Genomic DNA, 22,150 nt, shown 5'->3' with positions numbered 1-22,150 from the left:
TAAATTACAGCTATACTTCTCAACATCTGCAAGTACAATCATTAAATATCACGATCTCTGCTAGCAAGTACTTATCAAGGGCTTATTAAAAATTAAAGGAGTATTCCGACCTCAAACATATATGACATATCCTGACCAGACACCTGCCAGGGGGCCGAGATATATCATAATTGGAGAGGTTGCGACGAGCTTGCTAGGCTAGTTCCATAACTCCCATAGAAGTGAATAGAAAGAGCCGTACACATTCGCGCCCAGTTCTCCATTCATTCTCCGTCTACATCAGGCAGCAGCATCACCCGGCGGAATGGGGGGTCATCGGTGGGACCCACACCTATCAGATATTTATGGCATATCCTGTGGATATGCCATAAATGTCTGAGACGGGAATGTCCTTTAAAGGGTGTGTTTTTTTATATATATATTGACATTTTGAACATATAATCATTAAAATTCCTTTAATCCAGCGTTACCAGAAGAGGCCTAGATCAAATATTCTGGATTATCAGATGGTCATAGAAAAGTATATATACCTTCCTTGTAAAAGGTAGAGAAACTTTTAAAAACAGCTCAAAATATATACTACAGATGTAGCCATCTTTATCTTGACTTTTTCAATGATTTTTCAATGGCTTCTGTTGTGTGATATTACGCTGCAGCAAGTTATCAGAATCAAGTTAAAGATGGCTTCATCTGTACTATTTTTTTTCCTCATAATTATTTATCTCTGTTTAGTACCTTCCGTCTCATGAGATATGGCCTTATATTGCACTTCGGTGTTGGAATTAAATATATCGGGAGATCCTTTTTGTCCCATTTAATTTTAATTGTAGGATATCGTTAACAACATCGCACATAAAAAAACATATACACAACTAATTATATAATATTTTCTCATCATAAACTCCAAAAATAGTTATTGTAAGAACATTCATACCAACATTTGTCCTGCCAGAGATGGATAAAAACAAGTACAAAAGAGGATATTGCCTCTGGGTCTCCACCCGCTGAGGACCTCCACCAGCCAGTTTCTAATTTCCAGTCAGAGAAGTACCCAAGTCCAGCATAAATACACAATAAATTTGATAAATTACATTATTACTTAGACAGTGTTGCTGGTGATCAGTATAGCAGTATTATTTGGGCATGGTGTGTTAGTATGCTGGCACTGTATGGCAATATTATTTGGGCACCATATAATGATATAATGTTGCCACCTTACAGTGTAATTTTTTTGGCCACTAGATAACTTCATTATTTCGGCACTAAACAATGTTTTGCCAAGGATCCTCCATAGATCTTAACAGGCCCTACTTACAGGTTTCATTGAACTTCTTCTGTTGTGCATTTTCCATTTGTCACAATCATATAATTCTGTCTCCGATTAAGAACTATATAATCGTCACCTTTATATCCAGCAATGTAAATGCAAATTTACTCGATTTTATAACATCAGGGTCATGGATCCATAGTGTTGTTTCTATTATAAATATATATATACACTACCGTTCAAAAGTTTAGGGTCACTTAGAAATTTCCTTATTTTTGAAAGAAAAGCACAGTTTTTTTCAATGAAGATAACATTAAATTAATCAGAAATACACTCTATACATTGTTAATGTGCTAAATGACTATTCTAGCTGCAAACGTCTGGTTTTTAATGCAATATCTACATAGGTGTATAGAGGCCCTTTTGCAGCAACCATCACTCCAATGTTTTAATGGTACATTGTGTTTGCTAACTGTGTTATAAGGCTAATGGATGATTAGAAAACACTTGAAACCCCTTGTGCAATTATGTTAGCACCGCTGTAAACATTTTTGCTGTTTAGAGGAGCTATAAAACTGACCTTCCTTTGAGCTAGTTGAGAATCTGGAGCATTACATTTGTGGGTTCGATTAAACTCTCCAAATGGCTAGAAAAAGAGAGCTTTCATGTGAAACTCGACAGTCTATTCTTGTTCTTAGAAATGAAGGCTATTCCATGCGAGAAATTGTCAAGAAACTGAAGATTTCCTACAACGGTGTGTACTACTCCCTTCAGAGGACAGCACACACAGGCTCTAACCAGAGTAGAAAGAGAAGTGGGAGGCCCCCGCTGCACAACTGAGCAACAAGACAAGTACATTAGAGTCTCTAGTTTGAGAAATAGACGCCTCACAGGTCCTCAACTGGCAGCTTCATTAAATAGTACCCGCAAAACGCCAGTGTCAACGTCTACAGTGAAGAGGCAACTCCGGGATGCTGGCCTTCAGGGCAGAGTGGCAAAGAAAAAGCCATATCTGAGACTGGCTAATAAAAGGAAAAGATTAATATGGGCAAAAGCACACAGACATTGGACAGAGAAAGATTGGAAAAAAGTGTTATGGACAGACGAATCGAAGTTTGAGGTGTTTGGATCACACAGAAGAACATTTGTGAGACGCAGAACAACTGAAAAGATGCTGGAAGAGTGCCTGACGCCATCTGTCAAGCATGGTGGAGGTAATGTAATGGTCTGGGGTTGCTTTGGTGCTGGTAAAGTGGGAGATTTGTACAAGGTAAAAGGGATTTTGAATAAGGAAGGCCATCACTCCATTTTGCAATGCCATGCCATACCCTGTGGACAGCGCTTGATTGGAGCCAATTTCATCCTACAACAGGACAATGAGCCAAAGCACACCTCCAAATTATGCAAGAACTATTTAGGGAAGAAGCAGGCAGCTGGTATTCTATCTGTAATGGATTGGCCAGCGCAGTCACCAGATCTGATCCCCATAGAGCTGTTGTGGGAGCAACTTGACCGTATGGTACGCAAGAAGTTCCCATCAAGCCAATCCAACTTGTGGGAGGGCCTTCTGGAAGCATGGGGTGAAATTTCTCCCGATTACCTCAGCAAATTAACAGCTAGAATGCCAAAGGTCTGCAATGCTGGAATTGCTGCAAATGGAGCATTCTTTGACGAAAGCAAAGTTTGAAGGAGAAAATTATTATTTCCAAATAAAAATCATTATTTCTAACCCTTATATTTTCTAGTCGTTTTGCAACTCATTTGATAAATACAAGTGTGGGTTTTCATGGAAAACACAAAATTGTCTGGGCGACCCCAAACTTTTGAACGGTAGTGTATATATATATATATATATATATATATATATATATATATATATATATATATATTTATAATATTGGTGTCTTCTTCTGTGACCCCAGGGTCCAGGTGCGACTACTACCACTCCTTATAATTACTCCTCTATAAGCCCCGTTTTATTGTCAAACCATCGTTGTCATTTCTTCATTGCATACAGTCGCATTGCTTAATTAGACAATGACAAATAAAGTTGATGATTTTAAAAGTTGATACATTTCAGATTCTGTCGGTTGCTCCTTAGGGCCTGTTCACATCAACGTTGTCTTTCCGCACAGGGGCTCCGTCAGAGCTTTCCGTCAGGGGAACCCCTCAATGGAAAGGAAAACGGAAACCATAGCTTCCATTTGCATCACCATTGATCTCAATTGTGACGGAAACTTTGCTAATGGTTTCCGCTTGTCACCTTTGTGAAAGGGTTCAGTTTTTTGGACAAGATCAATAGCACAGTTGACTGCGCTATTGAGGGGTTCCCCCGATGGAAAGCTCAGATGGAACCCCTCAACAGAAAGACAACGCTGATGTGAACAGGCCCTTAGCGACATAATACAAACTGCTACTTTTCTAATAACACTGACAAAGTGACAATTTAAAGGTCTCTTGCTAAGAAGGAACTGATATGGCATGCATCAAAGTGGAAAGTGGAGCTACGCTTGAATTACGGGTATGGGTAAGAAATACGCTCTGATACTGTACAATATTGATATCCGTGGCTGAATTCTTCAATATCAGGTCTATAAAACATAAAAGTCACTACAACTTATTTTTGAAAAAGGTGTTTTGTTAAAAAAATATATATAAATTGATATCTTCATCCTGAGTTATCAAACGGTCAGACTATTCCTAAGAAGTTAAATTCAGAACAGATGGTATGAGCAAGATGCACTGAAATACAAAACAACAAAATCACTCTAGCTTTGCTACATAAAAGTAATTAGCCATTGTTTATTACAGCATGACTGGTGCATGGGATGTGCCAAATTGGATTTGTAAGAAATGTTAACCAAAGAAATACTGGAGAAGTGAGTGTTAGAAAAGTGGGAAAGTAGAAAAAGTGGAATAACAATCCTCATCTTCTGGGGCATATTTTAGAATTAGATAGATGATAGATAGATAGATAGATAGATAGATAGATAGATAGATAGATAGATAGATAGATAGATAGATAGATAGATAGATAGATAGATAGATAGATAGATAGATAGATAGATAGATAGATAGATAGATAGATGATAGATAGATAGATAGATAGATAGATAGATAGATAGATAGATAGATAGATAGATAGATAGATAGATAGATAGATAGATAGATAGATAGATAGATAGAGCCAAAAATATAACAACATTTTAGTTATTTGTATTTACATTACTGGAAAAACCATGCGTAGATGACAATGAATTAGGAGAAATGGTTTTAAATCCTGTATGTAGGACCTATATGTGAACTTTTTTTTAAAATTCCTTTTCTTTCATTTTTGTTTTACTTTTTTCTGTATTCCTTCTATTATTATTGCAGCAGTCTATCCATACAACAAATTGCTATAATATTACCATATTAGTGCATCACCCAGTGTAACTACTAATATAGTGGATTACTGTAATATGTACTTATAGATACAGTTTAGTTTACTGAAAAGATTCACACAATACCGAAAGGCAGCAGTGGGAAGATCGAACTCTAGGGCACTATCTTATGAGCGCCATTAGCAGAATGCAGAAGCTACTTTTGGTTAATAAATTAACATAAATGATGTTGCAGTGCGGTTGACCTTCAAGTTAAAAGGGGTATTCCCATCTAAAGCATTTCTGACATATCCACAGACGTCAGCGGAGAGAGGCACGCACATACATGGTCACCAGTCCATTAAAGTCAATGCAGCTGGGAACCCCGTTGTCCCGATACACATCATGCATTTATAACCTCTCCTATAGTGATGTCATTAATTATTCAGATGGAAATACCCCTTTAAGCACTTTGAGTCGCTTTTGCTCTGAAATCCTCCTGAATCCATATCTTAATTCATTAACAAGAATCAAATCTATAGATAAGAGAAAAATATTGCATGTCACAATCATTACTGGGAACTTCTATTGTCATACGATTGTCAAATATATCAAAGTCTGGTAGTCATGTATAGATCGCAAGACATCATAACCACACCAGCCGTATTCCAGTGCAACCGGTTATGTCTCAAATAACAAGTCTTGCACTGGCCACTTCCACCATCATAGAAGCCACACACTCTTAGGCCAGTTTTACACGAACAAAATATGGGTTCATTTCTGCGTCCGTCAATCCTAACCTATGATGCTGTTAATTCGGTTCATTAGACCTTCAGTCGGACCGGGATTCGCGGCCATTTCCCGTTCATGTGAAACTGACCTAGTGTGGAAAAAATACGTTCTCAACTTGCATCAAGCAATTTTTTTTCCTTGAGAAATTCAGTAATACTATGTGCAATCTTTTTCAGTACTTTCTATAATTTCAGCCAGCAAGATATTAGTGTCATTTCAGTCATTTAATTAATATTTTTTAAACTTTTTGTCTGGGAGAAGTTTTGTCCAGTTCTCTTTGTCGCCCCCTGTTGAATACTATACTCTATGCGGAAGACAAGTGACTACTGATCTGACCATATTCATGGCCCAGAAAAAAACTCTAAGGGCGGGTTCACACATAGCGGAATTTCACTTAAATTCCGCTGCGGACACTCCGCAGCGTTAATCCGCAGCGGAGCCGTTTCTCCATTGACTTTCACTTTAATTTAGCAGTGTTCGTTTACACGATGCGTACAATTCCGCTGCGGAGCATAGGCTGCGGAGCGGAATTTGTTGTCCGCAGCATGCTCTGTCTGTTGCGGAGCAGTGGCGGACTGGTTGCGGACTCATGGCGGAATTTCTCCATTGACTTCAATGGAGAGTCAAAATTCCGCAATGAAGTCCGCAGATCTTATGTGTGCTGCGGAGCGTATTGTTTTTACTACCATGACATTTCTTCATTCTGGCTGGACCTATGTATTTCTAGGTCTACAGCCAGACTGAGGAAGTCAATGGGGCTCCCGTAATGACGGGAGCGTTGCTAGGAGACGTCTGTAAATAGTCACTGTCCAGGGTGCTGAAAGAGTTACGCGATCGGCAGTAACTGTTTCTGCACCCGGGACAGTGACTACCGATCTCAATATACATGTATCTGTAAAAAAACATATAAGTTCATACTTACCGAGAACTCCCTGCGTCTGTCTCCAGTCCGGCCTCCCAGGATGACGTTTCAGTGTAAGTGACGGCTGCAGCCAATCACAGGCCAAGCACAGGCTGCAGCGGTCACATGGACTGGAGCGTCATCCAGGGAGGTCGGGCCGGATGCCGAAAGAAGGACGCGTCACCAAGACAACGGGCGGTAAGTATGAATTTCTTTGACTTTCACTAGGGAAAGTGCTGTCCCTTCTCTCTATCCTGCACTGAATAGGGAGAAGAGAAGCACTTTTCCTGCAGTCCGCAGCGGCCAGTCCGCATCAATTTTCTGCACATTTTGTGCAGATCCGCTGCAGAATCTGCAACGCAGATTCTGTGCGGCATTGATGCGGACAGTTGCGGAGGAATTCCGCCATGTGTGGTCATGCCCTAAGTTGTCAAGCCCATTTACTGTCCTGACTGAGTAGAATATTTTTATTACACCAGCTCTAAAAAGGCCACATACACATAAGTCCATATTACCCCAAATCAGGTGTTAATAAATGTTTATGGTGATATGGAGATTGCTCCATCGGATGCTGTACATTGGGCCTAGGATATGCAGGGAAATGGTACCACACAAAGAACTAGCCAACCCCCATAATGATCCTTATTGCACATGAAGCCTAAGTGTAATACTGCCCCCCTATGGACAGGGCTATAAAGCTGGACTAGGAGGAGAATATTTCTAGATGACGGGAATTGCCCTTCAATAAAGAAAGATAATTGAGAATACTGTTTGCTGTAACATATATACTGCATCCATATATTAGGAAAAATATAAAATGACTTACCAGTAGTTTCCACAATACCCTCAAGGATGACGACGATCTCAAACTGCTCCGTCTGCATGGACCGCTGAGAAAGGTCATAGAAGGGGCTTTTTGTGTCAATCACATGGCAGATTGTAAGAGGAGAAACCAGAAAAAGCTGATCCGCCCCTGTGCTGAATCCTACATCTAGTTCAAGTTGATCGAGAGGGAGAAACTCGCCCTCCGGTGTCTGCCTAGACTGGAGATACAGAAGAGAGAAAAACATTAACACCCGAATGGCAGTGTTCATGACAAGCTGACATCACATAACATCACTGCTAAAAACTGACATTTTCAATTATATCAGACACATCCATTCTTTCTGGGTTGTGTTTTTATAGACATGCTTAAATAAAATATACTGGACGCATTTCCTAAACATTAAAGGGGTTTACCAGGTTTAGAAAAAAATGCTGGCACCTAATTATGGCATAAAATAACAAGTCAGCCCACACTAACCTTTTACTGGGGTTGTACAGGATTAGAAAAACACTATTTTTGGAAAAGAGCAGCCATGTTTTTTCATTCCTGAACAATCCCTTTAAAAGGAATGTACACCTTTGAAATATACATTTTCATTGAAAAAAAAAAAACAAATTTATGTGTGTGTGTGTGTGTGTGTGTGTGTGTGTGTGTGTGTGTGTGTGTGTGTGTGTGTGTGTGTGTGTGTGTGTGCGTGTGTGTGTGTTTGGTGCAACTTTCTAAATACATTTTATTAAAAATTATTTTTACTTTTTGAGATACAGCTGCTTTGTCTGCTGTATATAGAGCAGCTGTATCTTGTGCTGAGACCTGAATTGGCCAGGTCAGTGGGTCCTGCTTGTCTCTGACATACAGGATCGAGCTGTTACTGATCACATCTGAGTTTATAACTTAGAAGTGATCAAAAACAGGTGGATCCTGTGTGTCAGAGATACGCAGGACCCGCGGTCACTGAACCCATCAGTCCCGCTGATCTGACGAATATAGGTCTCAGCGCAAGATTCAGCTGCTCTGTATACAGGATACAAAGCAGCGGTCTCTGAAAAAGTAAAAATAATTTTTAATAAAGAGTATTTAGAAAGTTGCACCAAACACACACACACACACACACACACACACACACACACACACACACACACACACACACACACACACACACAGTGTAAATGTTTTATTTTAAGCCACGCCTCTAATCCCACCCAATCCCCACCCAAACACACCCGGTTCAGCCCACACAGTATCATGCTCCCATTGTTCCTCCCACGCAGTATAATACCAAATGGCTGCCCCCACACAGTATAATGCCCCCATAGCTGCCTGCCACCATACACTATACTGCCCCATAGATGCACCCATACAGTATAAAGCCAACACAGATGCCCCATACAGTATAATGCCCACACAGATTCTCCCATGCAGTATAATACCCATACAGATGCCACCATGCAGTATAATGCCCAGACAAATTCCCCCATACAGCATAATGCCACATAGCTGCCCCCATGCAGCATAATGCCCCCATAGCTGCCCCATACAGTATAATGCCCCCATACAGTATAATGCCCCATAGCTGCCCCCTTACAGCTTCATGCCTCCAAAGCTGCACCCCCATACAGGATAATGCCCCCATAGCTGCCCCTATACAGTATAATGCCCCCTTAGCTGCCCCTAGTGCCAGTGCCTTTGTAGATAGTGACACAGTGCCCATGTTGATAGTGCCCATGTAGATAGCACAACGGTGTCCCCTGTACATATTGCCCCTATATAGTGCCACAGTGTCCATGTAGATAGCACCACCCCCCTGTAGATAGCTCCATTGGGATTCCTTCTAGGAGTGGAATTCCCAGCCAGAGCTTAGGCCTGGGATTCCACTCCCCGAGGGAAGCCCTGATGTCACTGTCCATATATGGACAGTTACGTCAGTGGCTACTCCTTGAGCGGAATCCCCATTGCTGACTCTGGCCGGAGATTCCGCTCAAGGAGTAGCAACTGACATCACGGTACATATATGGACAGTTACGTCAAGGGCTTTCCCGAGCACAGCGCTTTAAATAGCGCTGCGCCCGGGGAGTGCTCGGTGAGCGGAGGAGCACCCTCTGCTCCTCCGCTCTGAACTAATTCTGAAGCAGGGAGCTGATAGTGCTCTAAAATTTCCTGGTAGACGGCTGTGTTGACTCTGGACTTGATATAACACAGTGGACCAACACCAGCAGATGACATGGCTCCCCAAACCATCACCGACTATGTACCCAAACCATCACCGACTGTGGAAACTTCACACTGGACTGCAAGTAACTTGGATTGACGCCTCTCCACTCTTCCTGCAGACTCTGGGACCTTGATTTCCAAATGAAATGCAAAATTTGCTTTCATCTAAAAACAGGACTTTGGACCACTGAGCAACAGTGTTGGTCCACTGTGTTATATCAAGTCCAGAGTCAGCGCAGCGTTCTACCGCAAAATTGTCGAGCACTTCATGCTTCCCTCTGCTGACAAGCTTTATGGAGATGCTGATTTCATTTTCCAGCAGGACTTGGCACCTGTCCACACTGCCCAAAATACCAATACCTGGTTTAAGAACCACAGTATCATTGTGCTCGATTGGCCTGCAAACTCGCCTGACCTAAACCCCATAGAGAATCTATGGGGTATTGTCAAGAGAAAGCTGAGACCCCAGGCCCAACAATGCAGATGAGCTGAAGGCCGCCATCAAAGCAACCTGGGCTTCCATAACACCTCAGCAGTGCCACAGGCTGATCGCCTCCATGCCACGCCGCATTGATAATACCTCAGCAGTGCCACAGGCTGATCGCCCCCATGCCACGCCGCATTACTGCAGTAATTCATGCAAAAGGAGCCGCGACCAAGTATTGAGGGCAGATACTGGACATACTTTCCAATAGGCCAACATTTCAGTATTAAAAATCATTTTTGAAATTGGGCTTATATAATATTCTAATTTTCTGAGATACTAAATTTTGGGTTTTCATTATCTGTTACCATAATCATCAACATTAAAAGAAAAAATGCTGGAAATAGATCACTCTGTGTGTAATGAATCTATATAATATGTGAGTTTCACTTTCTGAATTCAATTACTGAAATTAATTGACTTTTTGATGATATTCTAATTCATTGATAAGGACTAATATATATGTGTGTATATATATATATATATATATATATATATATATATATACATATACATATACAGAAAACATAGAACAGAGTAAGGGTATGTTCACACGGCCTATTTACGGACGTAATTCGGGCGTTTTTGCCCCGAATTACGTCTGAAAATAGCGCCTCAATAGCGCTGACAAACATCTGCCCATTGAAAGCAATGGGCAGACGTTTGTCTGTTCACACGAGGCGTATATTTACGCGCCGCTGTCAAATGACGGCGCGTAAATAGACGCCCGCGTCAAAGAAGTGACCTGTCACTTCTTTGGCCGTAATTGGAGCCGTTATTCATTGACTCCAATGAATAGCAACGCTAATTACGGCCGTAATGGACACGGCGTTCAAGCGCCTGCACATGCCGGTACGGCTGAAATTACGGGGATGTTTTCAGGCTGAAACATCCCCGTAATTTCAGCCGTAACGGACGCCCTCGTGTGAACATACCCTAACGGCACCAGGACTTCAAGATAGATGAAACAGGGTGGATTTATTCACCTCAAGTGAGCGATGTTTCGGTTTGTCACAGAACCTTTCTGAAGCCTTGGTTTCCGTGTATTCAAGTTGGGGAATTGATTAAATGTGCACATGGCCTAATTTGTAGGTTTTTTGGAGTGCTGTGTTCATCTACAATTGGACTGTATATATACATACATACATACACACATACATACATACATACATACATACATACATACATACATACATACATACATACATAGATACATACACACATACATACATACATACATACATACATACATACATACATACATACATACATACATACATACATACATACATACATACATACATACATAAGATCTTTACCCGCCCAACTCCTCAAAAAGAAAAAAAACATGCACACACACAAAAAATTATTTATAAAACCATCCCCTCCCAAATAAATCGCCTTACAAAACAATCACAACATATTTATAGCAATAGTGGGATAAATGTGGAGAATATAACAGTCTGAACTTGTCTGAGCTGGGCCTGCTGCACTGCTTATAAACATACGTATTCCCATATGGTAATTCAGCTTTCGGATCAGGGAAACTATTCTACAGAAAATGACAATATGATTTTGTATTAGTCATAATCTAAGAGCAGATTTTAAACTGAAGTAGTGTTTAAGTCTTGAACAGCCACCCCCTCACCAATCACTTCTTCCTGCACTCAAACAATCCAGGTGCTGTGCCAGGTTTTTTATCTAAAAAAATATATATATAAAAAAATTTAACAAAACACAAAAAGGCTTCAATTTGATGGAGAGTCTTTCCTACGGGTTTATATGGGAAGGTGGTGCAATCTGCCATTGTATTCCTGATGTTACATGCAGCCCGGGTCCTTCCAATGCCCTATATTAGTATCATGTTAGTTGTGTCTGTATAGCAGCTAAGCCCCAGTCACTTTTATATAGGGATAAACTGCAATACCAGACAAAGCCATAGGAAAAAAGTGGAGCTTATTCTGGTAAAAAAAAAAAAGCAGACCTTTTTGCTAATCTGCTGGTGTCCCCAGAGATCAGCTGTAATTTGTGGGGAAATATAGCAGTAATTGTTCAATTTGCCTGCCACGCCACCCCCAGGGGAAATTAAGAACAACACCGTTGAAATCAATGGGTTGACTGTGTAATGCAAGACAGGACAGTTCTCCAGAACGAGAGATGCACTTTGTAGTCACTTTCTAAAAGATTAGGACCCCTCTCTATTATCTATGAATCCCCTAATAGGGTACATTAAAGGGGCTGTCCCAAAATCAACGATTATTACGTATCGGCAGGTGATTATTGTCTAATTGGTGAGGGTCCCACTGCTGGGTCCCCCACTGATCACGAGAACGTGGGTCTCGAACCCCCAAGCTCCTCCTTTCTGCACCTTCCGCAGTGAGAAAGAGCTTGAATGGAGCGACAGTCAAGCATGCATCTGCCACGCTGTTCAATGTCTATGGGACTGATGGAAACAGCCAAGCGGTCGAGCAGTGCGGAAGAACAGAGGAGCGCCCGATTGTCCCTGCAGCAGCGTCGCTACTCGTGCTCCGAGCCATCCAGGACCCTGAGAGGCTGCCGCGGCCCGCAACAGCTCCATAGCCTCCTCATCAGACGCAGCAGGGGTAACAAACATGTTCCTGCTTCTGTGTCCTGGCGAAGAGAGGGAGAGCACAAACAGGAAACAGGTACATCCCCTTCAATCCCCACCCCTTCTCACTCAAGCCCTCCTGCTGTCCCCCCCCCCTTTCCTCTCATAGGCCAGCCAACTCTGTGTCCCTCCCATCTATTTTAGTCATGGAGGCCTTCCCTTATTCCTTTTTTTCTTCTTTCAGTACGGCCTCTTCTAGAACGCCTGTGACAGCAAAAGGCGTTCTTGCACCTGTATACATGTTTTGTTTCATTTGGTTGAAATATGCTGTTCAACTTTTTGTGTTGTTTATGTGATTCATATATGTGGGGTTAGTGACTGCCTCCATTTTTTGATCTTGCACTCCTCCCATTCTGCCCTGGGTGATTTTAATTAGTTTAATGCTGGTTCCTACCATCCCCAGATAAATGTCGGCTTAGTCCCAGTTCTGGGTGTATGTGCAGCGCAGGTTCCCACCTCATAGAGGTCGCATTTCGTGGCAGGTGGGCTCACACAATTTGATCAAAATGTGCGCTAAGAACCTCCCTATTGTAAGTAGATTTAACATGTAATGCATATTTATTTATTCATGCCCAGCAGCCCCAGTATCGGGGGAAATCAGCCTTATTATAGTTACTATTGTCTATGGGTCTAGATAGACCCAGCAGCAGCCTGCCACTAGTGGCACCGATTGATCATGTGACCAGTCACATGATCACCGGGACCAATAGAGGCAGGGGCACTACACTCTACGCTGTGTAGAAGACATTAGGGAAGACAAAAGCAGCAAAAGCTGCTTCTATCTACATTCAGCTGCCTGATCGCTCGGGCATCAAGCTGAAACCCGCACCGTAAATAGTCTATGGCGCGGGTTTTTTGGACCCCGACTGCCGGCCGTATAGACACAATCAGCAGTCGGGAACTGGTTAAAGATCACCCTTCACTTCTCCTGACCTGTCTGTCTTATTATATTTTGTAATCTCCATGAAATAACAATTCTCAAGCATGTTTTCTAAGGACTCTGCATTGTCAATTTGTCTTTGTTATTCCTCCTTGAAATGTATAACTGGGTGTTACCATTCCACTTGTCAATAGGATGTTTCCCCATAGTCCGACACTGTCTGCCCTGATCGGAGTGTGTAGAGACACATCCCGCTGACAAGGGGAATGGTAACTCCCAGTTGTCAATTTATCTATACATTTTCAGGAGGAATAACCGAGGAATGGCACTGCAGAGAGTTTTAAAAAAGATGCTCCAGAATTTTCTGTGTAAACACATGCAGAGTCCACATAAAAAAGAAAAAAAAAACTGCATGCTCCATTGTATGCCGTATATAGCCCTAAATTCAGTATTTTTAGGGGAAAACATGATCCGTGAAATGTAACCTCACTAAGAACTAAGCGGCCGCGATATGGTCCTGTATTGTACCCTGCATTATGAGCCAAAGGGTAAACGCTTGTGTGCATATTCACCCATCCAGTGTTTTATTGCAATTATATAAATGCTTAATCGACTTAAACTGGCTGGAAATGTAAAAACAAACGACATCCACATTGTCACGTCATCCACAGTGACGTCACCGCTGTTGTGGCCATTCACGTGGCTCTAGACAATTGTGCTCCACTGTGCTGCAATGAAAGTAGAAAGGGGGCGCTCTGTTCACTGCTGTATGCCTCTGTGCACATAGAATTGCCGTGGGCATGAAGTTTAAATTGCTGTTTGTTTTTGTAAATGGATGGTTGATCTGTTAGATATGTCTAATTCCGCAGAAAATGTGTCTGACCTGAATACTCAACCTTTGTTTCTAGTCCTGAATAAACCCGGTCTAATGGGACCATTGCAGTGAAAAGTACGTACAGGATTTCCGCAGCACTACCATTTGTGTCCATGTTATCTTAAGAAGAAATGACAGCAAAGGGAAAAAGAAGTCTGTACAAAATTCGCATACATGAACCTTAATGACACATTCTCTTCTCTGCAGCTTGTACTATTGGTACACAGGTAGCAGTATTATCACCATGCAGAAAGGGTAAATGGGACTTTTCATGTGAGGGCGCCCTCTAGGTTCTCTCGAGTAGCTGGTAGTAGTCTACACCTGAGCCCTCTTGCAAGTTATACAGTAAGGCCCCATGCACACGACCGTAAAATCGCTCGTAATTACAGGCCCATTAATTTCTATGGCGCACGGACACATTCCCGTATGTCTACGGGAGGGTGTCCGTGCCGTAGAAACTTGCCGAAAAAATAGGACATGTCCTATACTTTATAATGGGAGCATGGCCCATAAAAACGGCCGGCTGTCCGTAGCTGTACGTGCCCGTAATTACGAGCACGGTCGTGTGCATGAAGCCTAAGTCCTGGGAGGGCTTACATTTGCTTACCACAGGGTTAATTCCCCCCCCCCTATGTTCCTTGAGCGTTATAAATTCCATAAAATAAAGAGTTCTGCCGGCTTACAGAAACTCTTTTGCACCCACTAAATAGCCCCCCACTATATGTTAATAATTTACTGCCTATTGCTGAGAACTTAGAAAAAGGTTCCCTGCCCAATCTAAACATGAAGTGCTTCCAATGAGCCTTCAGGATATGATAGATGACTAGTAATTTTAGCCTACAGTATGCTTTATATTTTATCACCATTCCGGAGAAGCGCCATTAAATTCCACTAATCCAATGATGCCCCGTTCTGTTCAAATGCTGTCCTCCTATCTGAATCTTTTATTCAAATGACATCACTTCCTGTCTCAGTGACTACAGAGTCTAGTCTCAAAATAGACCTTATTGTGGTGGTCACAGACCATAATTCACATAGGGGTCTGAAAGAAAACAGGGCACGGAGGCTAAACCCATAAAGCAGTTATGTAAGAGGGAAGCCAGTCCTGGGGTAAGTTGGTAGGATATGTTTTAAAGCTAAAGGGGGTTTTACACAGTGAGATTATCGGGCAGACGAGCGTTCAAAGAACGCTCATTGCCGATAATTGCCCTGTCTAGACAGGGGAACGATCATCAGACGAACGAGCAGACGCATGATCATCTGCTGGTCGAATAGTTTTAAAAAAGTAAAATATTATCGTTGTCGGCAGCACATCCCCCTGTGTAAACAGCGAGATGCGCTGCCGATATAATAATAATGGATGGGGGCGAGAGATCGGAGTAACAACCGCTCGTCCCCATCCATAGCTCTGTGTGACAGGAGCAAACGAGCACCGATCAACGATGTCTCGTTGAACGGCACTCGCTGCAACGGCCGGTGTAATAGGGCCTTTAGAGAAGGAACGAAAATAAGTAGAAAAAAAGGGTTTAATGAGCTAAGAACTGGGGGTTTTATTAAGGGGAACTAGGCTTTAAGGCACCTATTAAATGCCTTAATTTAAAGGTTTTCTTTTTAGGGCCAGCCTTAGAAATATTCGACTTGTACATCCGCCGCCCCCTGATGAAGGGGGTGCCATCGATGACATGGCACTTGAAGCTTGTGACCCCCTAAAACCTTAATATCAAATGTATAGCACTGTTATCAGATTACTTTATGTAAGGAGCTGTTTTTGGTCATTTACTTAAGCCGCACAGGGAACCATCTAACGTAAGGACGGCCCTCGGTCTCCAATAAAAGTTCTTGTAGCTACTCCATTACAAATTGATCCAAAATGAAAACAGAGAACAAATGCTTGAGTGTCTATTAAACAAAGACACAATCTTCACAAACATCCATTGGAAAATGCAAATCTATTGGGCCAGTAAATTTGAGATGAATGAAAGCAACGTCTATAAGGGCCCTAATAGAAATAATCCTCTTAATGCAGTAGAGCCTAGTCTGTCCTCTATCATCTGACGAGTAAAATAAACGTCAGGAGGTCTCTCTTCCTTCGTTTTATAATTAAGCAAGTCTTGTATATTGAAACGTGGACAGACAGCAGGGTTCCCTAAAGCTTTTCTAATTGTGCTACCTCCGCATGCAGATACCAAAAATGGCTTATTGCTCTTAAGGAGCGCACTGTGTACAAGCACTTAATGATTTATTTGTGTGTCGAGCATATTAAGCACTCAGAGAATGCGCACAATTTCGCTTGTTTACAAAACCTTAAAAAAAAAAAAAGTTCCTCAGAAAGCCCCAAGTGACAAAACATTTGCCACCGACAAATCAAGATCCCTTTTCCCCAAAATAATCCCCTTCTTTTCCCATAATGCACTTCAACCTCCTCTGCCACTTTGCTTCTCATTTAAGAATATACTGGAAGGCATGGATCATCTTTCAACCATAATGTGCACAGTGAACCTTATCTAATACTAAAAATAAACACGGAATAGGGGCTAAATGTAGCAAGCAATACTCGAATTGTTAATTTAGTTCATTTTTATGGTACGGTAGTAAAGTCCGAACTTGAATCAACCCGTTTTATTTCCCAGAAGAAATTAGGTGTGACAAAAAGGGTAAAATAATCTGTCACGGTGGCTTCTAGAACAGATGTGTAGAATTTCATACTCTTGCAAGATTTCAATTGAATGTCCTTCTTGGAATCAAATTATCTTGACCCTTCCAAACCAGGCCTTTTGTGTATGTGATGTATACAGTATACTGCTATGTATAGAATATAGTACTAAATAATATAAGGCCTACAGGTTAATAATAGCATACCCCAATGGAATGTGGGCCCTATATAAAATGTAAGCTCCGTAGATAAGTAGATACCCTATACCAACATTGATAGCTGTTCGCATTATAAACAGTGTATATTGAAGTCTAATGGTGCTGTGTGGTCTTCAGGCTGTTTTCATTAGAATGGGACTTTAATCAAGCAACTTTCCGATCTTAAAACCATGAAATGATGTGGCACTGGGTTAAACAATTATTTCCTTAATTTTAAGGGATTAAAGTCAGGATTTAATCCTTAAAAAGGGCTTCCAGGTGTTAAGCATTGATGGTCTATTTTAGGACCCCTACTGATCAGAAAAACGGAGGAGACTGGGCTTCAGTAAAAGGCACGGCCACTCTGAGGCTGGGTTCACACGACCTATTTTCAGACGTAAACGAGGCGTATTATGCCTCGTTTTACGCCTGAAAATAGGGCTACAATACGTCGGCAAACATCTGCCCATTCATTTGAATGGGTTTGCCGACGTACTGTGCAGACGACCTGTCATTTACGCGTCGTCGTTTGACAGCTGTCAAACGACGACGCGTAAATGGACTGCCTCGCCAAAGAAGTGCAGGACACTTATATACATTATATGCAGGGCACTTCTTTGCCACGTAATTTGAGCTGTTCTTCATTGAACTCAATGAAGCACAGCTCAAGATTTACGAGCGTCTCAGATGGCTCGCAAAATGCGAGGAGGAGCATTTACGTGTGAAACGAGGCAGCTGTTAACAGTCTGTCTTTTCACACGTAAATGCCTCTCATCGTGTGAACATACCCATACAGTTTAGCCACTGTATTCCTTTATTATGCAGATCCTGGGTGTTCAGGACCCACCAGTCAAACATTAATTATCTATGCTAAGGATAGGCTGTTAATGTTTTAGTTCTGGAAAAGCCCTTATATTTATCCAAAAACTTTCAAAAACTAGTCATAAAAATAAATGAATACAAAACATTTGCCAGTAGCGTGGACTGGACAAGAATTATAAGATGTTTAACCTGAAATTCGAGGTTGCACTGAGTGACATACATTGTTCAGTCACCTCCAAATTTTTGATCCAGTTCTAGCATAGGGGTGGATATTCTCCAGGATATAGGTAACCAATACACAAAGATCATTGCTACTAGAGTCTCAATGTTTGGTACTTATTGACGTCTAAAAAAGTTCTTATTGTTAGTCCACCAAAAAAATCAAATCTGCATTCAGGACTGATCTAACCGGCTTCTAAAAATCTCCAGTATTTTGTCCATCCTGATCCCACCCAATGTATTTCGACAATATGGAAAAAAGCAGAACTACAAAGAAACGGAATAGCAAAAAGAGAATGGGGAACACGGCAGGAAATGGTAGAATTTTTTTTAAGATGGTGTAGATGGTTTTAAGATGTTGTATGATGAACGAGCCATAACATATGTCCATATATCTACATATATATAGTAACTAATCCAACAGCCTAAGGCGGGCTTCAGGTGAGTGTAATGCGTCTGCACCTTAGACACCTACTGTAGGAGCTATAACTTATGGTTATACTGAACCGACCGCAGATCATTATAGGGCTCTGTAGTGTTCTGTATAGTTTAACTGCGAAGGGTTCCAGGTATTCTGACAGAAGCTTAAATATGTCTGCATTAGAGCCACCTGGAACTGGTCTACGCCTCATTCACATGGGTGTATTTTAGTCAGTATTTTGCGTCAAAACCAGGAGTAGAACATAAACAGAGAAAATCTAGAAAGGAAAGATTTGCACTTCTTCCATATTTTGGACCCCCCCACCTGGTTTTGCCAACTGAATCAAAATATATCCACGTGAAAGAGACCTTATGATTTAATTTACATAGAATATTGCCAGTTTTCTGACCCTAATACTGATCTGAAATGATCAGCATTGACAAAGTAGAAAAATAGATTGTAGTGATGATATATGACAGGGATGGCTCCACAAATCAATACCGTTGTAATCTGACCAAGCAAAACGCAGCCAACAAACCAGGAGACTCCAGGGGATCATTATGCTAGAAAGTTATATGGGGAAATAAATTTGTTTGGTCTAACAGTGATGGATGAGTGACTAAATGAGCAGCCAGCTTAGTCTTTACTGCCGGGTTTAGATTAGGAAGAAAATCAACCCGGGTTTCTTAAAAGTAGCGCACGACATTAACCCCTGAGGTGTTGATAAATCAGGATATCTCGTTACCATGACAGCTCCATAATAAACCGACTGTAAAAGAATTTGCCTTGGAAATTTTAACCACGGTACTTTAATAACATTGGTGTACAAGTAAAGGTCAGCTAGAAATGGCTGCTCAATTACTAGGATAACAAGGGTATCATCTGCAATGTACCATCCACATTTTCAACAGGAAATAAATTGATCCGGCTTTCATGGTATGTTAATTGTGTACATTACAAATGATAAGAAACTAATTTACTTACAGCGGAAAAGAAAAAATGAACGCAGACTTGGTAAAAAGCAATTTGATTTCAATTATAATTTAACAACCCCCTGGAAAAAGCAGGCCTTTTGTAACAGCTCACTGGTACTGTGTACCCTGCAGCTAGCCTTAAACATTACCATAAATAAATAAACAACACAACTGGGCCAAAATTCACATGTATCTAGTGTTACATTCAATTCTACCTTTTAGATTCTCCATGAGACACTCACTAAATACTACATTTAGGTCATATTTTCCAGAAATAGATGATTTAATTGCAAGTGTGAAAATCATAAGAACAGTCTGTGATATTTTTTGTACTAGATGTATTAAAATGTTGCACTTTTTATTCTTGTTTACTCAACCTAAACCTTATTTTTTTTTCTTAATATGTAGAAATATATTAAGACGACAATGTAATCTGACAGCTATGGTAGACATAGGACAAACAGTAATATAAACATTTAATGGTGTCCAATACTTTTTCTCATTGACATACCACATTACTCCAGACAAAAATGAAGTTATGGATACTTACTTTGAGCAATTTACAGCGAATTTGAGCAGATACCATATGGCTGTTTCGAAGGTTGCCCACTCTGAACATCAGGGTGAGTTTGCTATCTCTCATGGAAATGACTGCATGTTCACTGAACATTAAAGTTTCGGCTCTCTTTTTGGGTTGAGACATCTTTATGAACATGCAACCTATTAAAAAGGCATCAACGATGGAACCTAGGATGGACTGGAAAAGAAAGAGGATTATTCCTTCTGGGCACTTATCAGTAATGTACCTGAATCCGTAACCAATGGTGGCCTCAGTCTCAATGAAGAAGAGAAAGGCGGATGGAAAGTTGTAGACATTAGCCACACAAGGTGTGTAGTTCTCATCATGTGCTTTATTGAGATCCCCTCTCATGTAGGCAATGACCCACCACATGGATGCCATAAAAAGCCAAGCTACTGTATAAGTCAGAATAAAAATGAATAGATTCCAACGCCATTTAAGGTCTACCAGGGTGGTGAAGAGGTCAGAGAGGTATCTGCTGGTCTCACTTCCCAGGTTGCCATGCTGGACGTTACATCGGCCGTTTTTTTCTACAAACCTCTGTCTTTTCTTTTTGGGGGCAGCTTGATTAAATCCAGAACCACTAGACGAAGTGGTCACTACCTGATAGTCGTCCCCAAATTTCCTTCGGAGTGCAGACATAATATGAAAAAAGCAACAACAGCCAGATTCAATGGATGTGCAATTCAGAGTCACTTTCTTATTTAGTTGCTTCCCTTTTATTTTTCCTCAATAGCTTTGATTTCTATTGCTGAGAGAGTATTGGTCCCTACGCTCAGCTACTAGCCACATAATCCTTGAGCATCCATTGAGATCTCCTTTCGAGCAAGAAACAAAACTGATTTACTGTATCAATTTCTTTCTTCCTAAAGACAATACAAATGATATCATTATCTCATCCCCAGATCCCGATCCCTTTGGCTTTGGTTCTGCAGCAAAGCATCTCCTGCAGGGTTGATGTTGCCTGGAAGTTGGCATGCAGAAAGAAGAAAATAAAGAAAATAATCAAAATAATAGCAACCTTTTAACCCGAGTGGCAGCCAATTATTTCTTCTCGCTGGTCAGGTACGAGGAAGGAAGCTTCTCCTTGAAAGTATCACTGAACACAATGCACAGGAGTTCAAGCAGAGGTCCAGTCTAGCAATCTCAGAGGCAATGTCCCCCCTCCCCCCCCCCAAAACTGAAGATCAGCAGAGCAGAACTGTTCTGTGCTTGCAATAATCTGAGGATGGAGCACCGAGGTTGTCTTCTTCAAGCCACTCTCTTAGCTTTCTGGGATGTTAGGAACAATAGCACTAATGATGATCCTCACGGTTTAGGGTCTGCCGTTGGCTTCATGTCCTTTGTGAGAACCCCTGGAGTCTTAGACAGTGGTGAACATCCTTATTGCAGGCATTCAACTGGGATCAGGATGATTTAGCTCCAGTCCTTTTTCTTTTGGGGGGAGGTGATAGGATCATCATGATTGTGGTGAGTGTGTGTTAGGGAGAATGGAGACAGTGTTGGTGTATGTGAGTATGTGTATGCGTGTGTATGTGTGTGTGTGTGTGTGTGTGTGTGATCAGCTGCAGGGATCTATAGCTCCTCCTGCTCTTCTCTCCTTTCCACTCCCCATATATATATATATATATATATATATACACACTGTTCTTCCAGACTGCAGTGCCCAGCGCACAGTGGTACACAATAGGGATGACCTTCCACATACATTGCACTAATACACATCATTTTATATATATATATATATATATATATATATATATATATATATATATATATATATATATATATGTATGTATATATATGTATATATATATATGCATATATATATATGTATATATATATATATGTAGATATCTATATATATCTATATATATATATATATATATATATATATATACATATATATATATATCTATATATATATCTATATATATACATGCACAGGAGAAACTGTCCACCCTCAATACCCTCATTGCAAGTTTTAGGAGTCCTGTGTGTATACTGTATTTATAACATATAGGGGGAGACAATGTTGCAGTTCTGTAGGTTTGTAGCAAA

The 22,150-nt window shown here is 41.0% G+C and overlaps 1 protein-coding gene across 1 annotated transcript in view; it reads right to left on the bottom strand.

Annotated features, from left to right (window-relative positions):
• KCNJ3 (potassium inwardly rectifying channel subfamily J member 3) overlaps positions 1 to 21,663 on the bottom strand; it is a 158,501-nt gene extending 136,838 nt beyond the window's left edge. The window contains exons 1-2 of the mRNA XM_075829302.1: positions 20,060 to 21,663; positions 7,149 to 7,365 (exon numbers count right to left, since the gene is read on the bottom strand). Of these exons, the coding sequence (XP_075685417.1) occupies positions 7,149 to 7,365; positions 20,060 to 20,731 (889 nt within the window). The 5' untranslated portion in view covers positions 20,732 to 21,663. The remainder of the gene's footprint in view (positions 1 to 7,148; positions 7,366 to 20,059) is intronic.
• Positions 21,664 to 22,150: the final 487 nt, after the last annotated feature.

The sequence above is a fragment of the Rhinoderma darwinii genome, chromosome 6 (assembly GCF_050947455.1).
Source record: "Rhinoderma darwinii isolate aRhiDar2 chromosome 6, aRhiDar2.hap1, whole genome shotgun sequence".
Classification (NCBI taxonomy): Eukaryota; Metazoa; Chordata; class Amphibia; order Anura; family Rhinodermatidae; genus Rhinoderma; species Rhinoderma darwinii.
Note: the sequence above shows the minus strand (reverse complement) of the source record. Positions and strands in the feature narration are given on the sequence as shown.